The sequence below is a fragment of the Sturnus vulgaris genome, unplaced genomic scaffold, assembly GCF_052056855.1.
Source record: "Sturnus vulgaris isolate bStuVul1 unplaced genomic scaffold, bStuVul1.hap1 Scaffold_506, whole genome shotgun sequence".
NCBI lineage: Eukaryota > Metazoa > Chordata > Aves > Passeriformes > Sturnidae > Sturnus > Sturnus vulgaris.
Genome location: NW_028276503.1, coordinates 84,885 through 92,602, shown reverse-complemented (window position 1 = coordinate 92,602; position 7,718 = coordinate 84,885). Strand labels below are relative to the sequence as shown.

Here is a 7,718-nt window from a genome sequence, read left to right as displayed (position 1 = left end):
GGGAAAATGGGGGAAAAAATCAGTGAGAAATGGGGAAAAATCAGGAAAAAATCCACGAAAATTGCGGGAAAAAATGCTTGAAAAATTGGGGAAAAAATCTGAGAGAAATGGGGAAAAAAAAAAATCAATGAAAAATGGCGGGAAAAGGTTTCTCAGTTCTGGTCGGGGTTTTTTAGGGCGTTCATTCCGGGGGATTTTCTCAAGGATTGGGACACTCCTTGATTCCATCCCTTGCCTGTCTCCCAAGCGCCACCCTGTGGGCAGAGCGCGGTACTGCGCGCCTGCCTCTCCCAAGATGGCGGCTCGGGTGTCGCTCCCCCGTCCTTCTAACTCTGTCTGCAAAAGGAGGGTGGCACAGCAAGGAGCCCGCTCGCTCTAGTGGGATGCCTGCGCACGACGCCGACACCGATCCCACGGGTGCGATTTTCGGCGGCGTTTCCAATCGTGCGGACATCTCCTTCAGCCCGCTTCGGCCCGGGGAAGAGGGGCGGGGCCGCCAGCGATGGTCCCGGCGCAGCCCGGGCAGGCTCGGGGCGGAGCCGGGGCTTGGCGAGGCGGGGCACGGAGGTCCCGGGGACGGGACCGGGCGGGGCCGGGGCGGTGCTTTAGGGGCGGTCCCCAGTGGTCCCAGGCGGCACCGGGGGCGGGGCCGGGTGATCCCGGAGCGGTACCGAGCTGTGCTGGGGACGGTGCTGCAGGGGCGGTGCCGGGCCCGCCTCAGGGTGATTGAATGCCCAGAAATCGCCTCCTCTGCCCCGTGCTCACACTGAGCTGCGGGCTGCAGCGTGCTGTCGGAGCTCCGCACACAGCACGGATTTGGGCTTCCCCTCCTCTCAAACCCTCTCCCCCTTCTTCCTCCTCCTCATCTTCCTCTTTTTCCTCTGTCACTGCTGAGGCTCTGGAAAGAACTGAAATTCTGCAGGGAGACATGTCCTCTCGTGGCCCCAGGGACTGCCTCGGCACGGGCCAGGAGCGCCTCCGGCCCCTGCCTTCTCCTGCTTGAAAAGATCACCTGGAGCCCGAGCTCGGGGGGGTGAAATCAGCTGAAATCCAGGTAACTCTGTCAAGTGCCCCCCAGGGACATCGGCGGGGCTGGGGGATGAGGGTTTGAAACAGCAAATTCTTTGGAATATACACCTGTCCCCGTGCCGATGCTGCTGAGCTTCCTGCCACAGTATATCCCCACTCCATGAGGCGCTGTGAGGTTATGGCAGTGGGAATTGAGCAGGGAATTGGGGGCTATGGGCATAATTCACGGGAGCTAGCAAAGCTGACAGCCAACCCCAAATCGGGGCACAGCACAGAGAACAATCTGTGTGCTGCCCTGTCAGCTCAAGCCCTTGGGCTGGGAAGTATTGGGAGTTAAATGTATGAAATTACACAAATCACAGCAACTGGCATCACCCAGAGGGACAATCCAAGTCCCAAACAATTCCTCCACAGTCCACTCTGGGAAAAACACCCTGTGCCTGCCAGGAGCTCTGACCCTGCTTTTCCTACCAGCTCCTGAGCAGTGTCAGGGCCACCACGACGCCTTTAAAATCCAGATAAACCCCAAATCCTACACAGTGATTAATCCAAAGAAAGTACTGAATTGTTGTCATTAAAAGCTCAAAACTCATTAAGAATTCTATGACAACAGTGTAATGGACTCCCAGGAACCTCATGAATGCTCTCGGTTTCATTTTTGTGTATTTTTACTCCCTCATTTGGCAGCTTGGAAAACTTATCCTGGAATTCAGAGGTCAAGCAGGATCGACTTTGGATTGACCTTCACCTCTGTTCCCACTTTGTGCAAACACAACTCGTGCCCAGGTGGGTGAACTCATCACCTCAGCTTTTCACTCCAGAGTATCCCCTCCTTATTTCCCTGTAGATGAACTCAGATCCACTCCTCACCTCCACTGGTCATCCAAGCGTCCATTCTGTTCCCCACAGGCCCTGGTGGCCCCAGGGAGCTCCCTTGGCCTTTCTCCTGCCCCTCTGCAGCCGGAGGTCGCTACACAAACAGTTCTTGTGTCCCCTCTAAATGACCCCGGGTTTTCTGCTCAATGAATGGCATGACCCGTGCCCACTGCTCATGATTCACCCAACCAAAATCAAGAGCAAATGTTTCTTGGGCTTTAAGAACTTGAAATAACTCTGAAGCAAAAGAAATCACCTTTTTCTTCTGGTTTTTATTTTTATTTTTTCATTTAAGATGCTGGACTTGCCTCTGTGGATGTGTGCTGAGCTCTCACTGCAGGGGACTGTCAGGCCTGAATGGCTGTGAGTTCGTGTTCTTCTCAGTAGGGAATCAGAAATTATTCTTAGACCATAGAATTGTTTTCTGAAACCTTTCCCCTTTCCTCTTTGTGCCTTTGAATTTTTCAGCTGTTCCCTGTTGTCACTTCCCCTGCCTGACTTCTGTGCAGCTCCTAGCTGGGAAAAACTGGGAAAACTTAGGGGGTACAGAGGTGGAATTTTTGGCTGGATTTTTCTAAAATTTCTAATTTTGCTGAACTTATTTCCCCAGTGAGAAGAGCACGAACTCACAGCCATGCAGGCCTGACAGTCACTGCGGGAAATCTGACACAGTATTAATAAGTAACCTTTCCTGAGAGCAGTCACCACCCCAGTCCTCCAGCCTTGTCAAATGTTTGCAATGAATGGACCCAAGTTCTAATCCTTAATCTAAATTTATGTCAGCTTTTGTTAGAAAGATACCGGACAGTAAATCATACAAGAGAATTTAAAAATTGCACAAAGAATAACAGGCCCAGACCAAACCCAACCGCCCCCATCAGTGCTCCACCCCAATTTTGGGAGAAACAGTGATACAGTTTATAAATACTCTCCTTCCACACTATTCAGTCCTTCACCGCACATCCCCAGAGAGGAGTCCCTCAGACCTTGCTCCCCTGAACACCAGGAGAGCTGGAGTTTCACCCAGATCCCACATTCCCATGGCAGTTAATCCCAGCAGGGAGGCAAAGAGGAACCCTGCATCCTCTGACATAGCCCACAGCACGGGCAGCACCAGGAGCCCTCCAGGCTCAGACCTCTGGTGCTGAAGCCTCTGGGCTTTGGCTGATCAAACACCACAGCTCTTGGCAAAGATGCCAGGAGAGTCGTGATTCTTCCTGTCCTGAAAGAGAGGAGGAAAAGAAAATTAAGTCGACTGCAGAAGGATTCCAGCTCTCACACTTCTGGGGGGGGGAGAGGGAGGGGGAAGTGATTTGCCTAATTTCCACTGAAATCAGAGGTAAATGGTTCTAATCTGTATCCTTGGAAATCTGCAATTAGATATTTCGTCAACACTGGATTTAGTCTATTAAAAGCTGTACATTTTTCCCTCAACCATACTTTATGCATACTAGAGAAATAAATTTGCACGTTTTCTGGCTTTTCTGACATTTCCTGGCTTTTTAATCCTAGTCTTTGCCTTCTGAAAAGCATTAATTGACTCAATTTTCACTCATGACAAATCCACCTGGTTTTTAAAATATGAGATTTTACATTCATAGCGACAGAATTTTCATTGACATTTAAACTTGACTGAAAAATGTGCATGATTTCTACCGTGTTACCCTGAATGAGAACTCTATCTGTCAATTTAAATAACTTTCACTCTTTTCTTATTCATCATACAGCTTTTATCCCTTCAGATACCTTTGCTTTCTATCTATATTGTACAGCAAACCTCCACAACTTTAACTTTTCCATCTTTTCTGAGACATGTTTTCTTGTATTCAATTACCAGTGGCCTGGCGTTTCATTTGCTCTGGCTTTCTTTGTGACTTTTGTTACCTTATTTAGCCCACGAAAACACCCACAGGGAATATAACCACAGCAGCTTATCAGAGCTGTAAAATTGAGGCTACATTTCTGATGTGCAATATGCTCTTGCAGTACCTTCACGAGGGCATTCTGCATACAGCAGGAGAATATTTACTGATGTACTAGTGCAATAATGACCCACCTGCCTCTGCTCCTCTCTGGGGCACTTTCTGTCTGTAGGGATTGGAATTAACGACAGTCTCTCTGTGCTGCCTGATGTCAGAGCTGAGAAAGGTGTCGAGGATATATAAGAGTCGTGAGACTTGCCAGAAAGGAAGAGGGAGAAGGATACTCCAGAGCCAGATGCAAGCGTGGAATTGTTGCATGCACACTTCCTGCTAACCAAGAGGGCTTGCTGGCTTCTCCAGTTAGATCTGTGACCACAAAAAGGTAAATACTTTGCCTTTTTTCTTACTTTCCCTGCAGTGCAAAAGATGCGCCTTTAGAAAAGCTCTATATCCCCTATTATTAATCAAGAGCATTTTTTCAGGAAAAGACTAAGACAGCTTTAAAGTAAACTACACTGGGGACCAGAATTTGAGACTGGGATATGTCAGGAAACGCAAATCAGAGATAAGGGATAGGATTGAAACTACTGGATGGAAAATGAGCATTTACTGCTGAGAGCCATATTTCTGAAACTGAATTGTGTCACTAAACTTGAAGGGATCATTTTTCTCACTCTAGCTTGTGAAAAAGACTAATTGCTCTTGATTTAGGACAGAATGGGCATCGGTGATAGGATGTGCTGAAGAGTATTTGGGTTAGCTTTCAGTTTTGAATCACTGTTCTTTTCAGAAAGTTTGGAAGGGAAGATGCACAACCTGAAGTTGTCAGTTTTCTTCATTGCACTTTCTGTCACTCTGAGCTGTTTGGAAGCTACACCTATTGAGGGGTGAGTGACAAATAATCATGTTTATTTCTTTTTAGGGAAAAAGGTGTTCAGATTATTGCATGAGTTGCTTTTGCTTTCATGTCTTAAATATTATAAAAATAGAGTTATTCAAGCTCACTGTTTTATTGTTGTTCAGAGATTACTGTCTCTGGCTGATGATCTATCTGATGGTACTTCCAAGAGACAAGGATGGATGTTGCCTGTAATGTCACACAATACACTCTCAGGACTCAGTGAGGAAATGCCAGAACAACCAGCAGCAAAGACAAAAAGGTATTGATTTTCCTTGTTTCTTCCAGCCATATCAGATTGAATCATGAAGCAAACTTTGTTCCAGTGATATCCTGCTATTTGAGAGACTTTGCTTCTGCTTTTTTTCCTCAGGAAAAAAAAAAAAAAAGATATTAAAATATCCTTCTACTAAACAGAGCTTTCCTATAAGCATAAAGATCAGCTTTTCTGTAACAAAAAGATCAAAGCATTTAGGGTCGAAAGTGAAATCCAGGGACTTTGTTTCAAATCATTTGATCATTTTACGATTATAAACTTTCTTAAATTAAAGAGGCTGCAAACTCTACATTACCTTGTGAAGAAAGGTGCATTTTGCAAGCGCCTTCCTTTTTAAAAAGTTCATCAGATTTCCAAGCCTGGGGGGGAAAGAAAAGAAAACATACCCTTCTTAATAATACTGCAGCTCTACTGGAATGGAATTATTTTATGGTAAAAATGCTTTCAGTAATTAAGCAATTTTAAAATCACATAATTAAATATTAATCATAAGAAGAAGGAAAAGAAGAAATTGATTCTGAGAGAATTTCACTTGTCTGAAATATATTGTTATTTATAAATTCAATTTCAGGACCTCTGTGAGAACCAGTTGCTATTTGAACCTTGTGTGGTAAGGACTTGAATAAAACCAAAAGAAATATCCATGAAAGTCAATGGGAGGTTATATAAAGCCCTATGCAACAATTTTCTTGTAATGCAATTACACATTTAAAATATTAATTGCTTAAGAACTGCTGCCTATCTACTAATCAAGAACCTGTATAAGACAGACATTCCTTTCATAGCTGCCTTTCCTCTTGTATTATTAGATCAATACAAATAACTTCAAAAGGTTATATGACATTTTAGATGATAGATTTAATAATCAGTAAGCAAAGGAACACATTGGTAACTGCTCAGAGTTTGAAACTGGGATATAGCTGCTCTTCACAGTAAATTTTAGCCACAAAGTGATATCTAATTCATGCCATATCAGCATGAAGAAGTCCAAGAAAATATGCAACAACTCAGTAGGCAATCTCTGCGAGCAAGTATTTCTGTTTGAAGGAAGAACACAGTAATCTAAGAAACAAGTCTGAAAACCCAAGCTAACCATTACATTGCAATTTAAAAAAAAACCTCGTGCTACATAGGTTTTACGTGGAGTTCTGTAAATGATCTGTCGGTTCAGATCATAAAATGTTATTTCTAGATACGGATCCTTCCTCGGACACTCTTTAAAGTATCATTCAGCAAAGGATTTTCTCTCACCACAACAGAACTTTCAATTTGCTGGTGTTTCAAAAGAGATGTGGCAGGTTTTTTTTTTAGATGAAACCTCTGTTTAGTCAGAGCTAAGTGGGAAGAGAGACAGAGCAAAAGACCATCCTAAGTGATTCTGCAGTTGGCAGAAGCTGGCAATGCCTGCTACTTCTCATGATATGTGGTGCAGATGGGAGAAAGAGTCTTTGGGTTTAATCCACTTGCTGTGGACTGGAATATTACCACTCACTTCAGTGAGAGCAGGATGTAATTCTGTGAAAACATGAGAACTGAATAAATGTTAGTGATCATCATTATGTTAGTAATCCTCATGATATCAGCAAGAGCTCTAAATAGATTTAGAAGTTCAGCTGAAAGTTAAACATTTAATCATTGCTTTCACTTTGTGTCTCACCTATACTATCATTACAGGTCTTCTAAATGTCATAAACTGCTGTGCAGGATATCAATAAAAACGACATATGACAGTTCATGTCTCTGCATTTGAATAACCTCCATCATTAAAACTGATAATAGCACCCAGCACAAGGATTTTTTTCAGGAACAAAGTAGGTGGTGGGAAGATTCTAATGTTCCTGTATTTGTGCACATATTAAAAGAACTCCCACATTAGCAGAGCTCAAATGACTATGAGAAGTGGCACACTCGATGGCTCATTGTTTGACTTACTGCGGGCTGTCTTTGTTTCACCTTGGCAGTCACCAGCTGGAGAAGAGGAGATGCAACACGGCCACGTGTGTGACGCAGCCCTTGGCCGATTTCCTGGTGCGCTCCAGCGGCAGCGCCGGGGCCCTTTACCCGCCCACCAACGTGGGCTCCAACACCTACGGAAAGAGGGACAGAGAGCCCCAGAGCCACGCACAGCTTTAGGCTCTGGAGATGGCTGCTGACACTAGAAGCTCAGTTTTTATTGTATCAACAACCTCTCGGTCATTTATTACTTGTAGAGTCTTACCAGTGCCTTGTTTTCTCTGTGTGTGTGGGGGGGTATGTGATTTATGTTCATCATTCCACCATGCATGTACAATGACATGCATAGGCTATTCTTTCAACCCCATTAAGAACTCCAGAAATCTGCTTGTTAAAATCCTTTGTAAAAATCTGTCACAATAATAAATGGAAAAGTAATGGCAACAATGTTGTTATTATTATTATTATTATTATTATTATTATTATTATTATTATTATTATTATTATTATTGTTATAAGGATGAAAAAGATAACCCATGATGTGTATGTCTTTATAGTCACAGTCTGGTAAGAGAAAGAAACCGCCTTAATTAAAGAACAATAAATATCAGAATGCTAGCAAAAGTTATGTCCTAATGAAAGTAAAACAGAAGAATCTTCTGTTTTTTAAACATCTACAGCATCTTGTCTGGTACAGTTGAAGGAACAACTAGATGAGAAAAGATGCTGCATTGTGCACCATAATCAGACAATTATGCAGTTA

The 7,718-nt window shown here is 43.8% G+C and overlaps 1 protein-coding gene across 3 annotated transcripts; it reads left to right on the top strand.

Annotated features, from left to right (window-relative positions):
* Positions 1-647: 647 nt before the first annotated feature.
* LOC148217662 (islet amyloid polypeptide-like) lies at positions 648-7,402 on the top strand. Of its 3 annotated transcripts, none has more exons than XR_015800888.1 (6): positions 648-1,054; positions 1,717-1,815; positions 4,000-4,209; positions 4,618-4,714; positions 4,851-4,987; positions 6,677-6,814. XR_015800888.1 is itself a non-coding variant. In XM_088158516.1 (4 exons), exons 2-4 carry the CDS (start codon positions 4,635-4,637, stop codon positions 7,133-7,135), a joined length of 387 nt encoding a protein of 128 aa, XP_088014642.1. In that variant the 5' UTR covers positions 4,068-4,209; positions 4,618-4,634; the 3' UTR covers positions 7,136-7,402. The 3 variants fall into 3 exon arrangements, 1 of the variants encoding a protein (XP_088014642.1); XR_015800887.1 differs by lacking the exon at positions 6,677-6,814 and adding an exon at positions 5,574-5,711; XM_088158516.1 differs by lacking the exons at positions 648-1,054; positions 1,717-1,815; positions 6,677-6,814 and adding an exon at positions 6,964-7,402 and having other exon boundaries at positions 4,068-4,209; positions 4,853-4,987.
* The last annotated feature ends 316 nt before the right edge of the window (positions 7,403-7,718 follow it).

Excerpts from the sequence above, each read along its gene's own strand:
- LOC148217662 (XM_088158516.1), top strand. The coding sequence starts at position 4,635 with ATGCACAACCTGAAGTTGTCAGTTTTCTTCATTGCACTTTCTGTCACT. Across the intron at positions 4,715-4,852 it reads GAAGCTACACCTATTGAGGG|ATTACTGTCTCTGGCTGATG; the intron begins GTGAGTGACAAA and ends TGTTGTTCAGAG. Across the intron at positions 4,988-6,963 it reads CCAGCAGCAAAGACAAAAAG|TCACCAGCTGGAGAAGAGGA; the intron begins GTATTGATTTTC and ends TCACCTTGGCAG.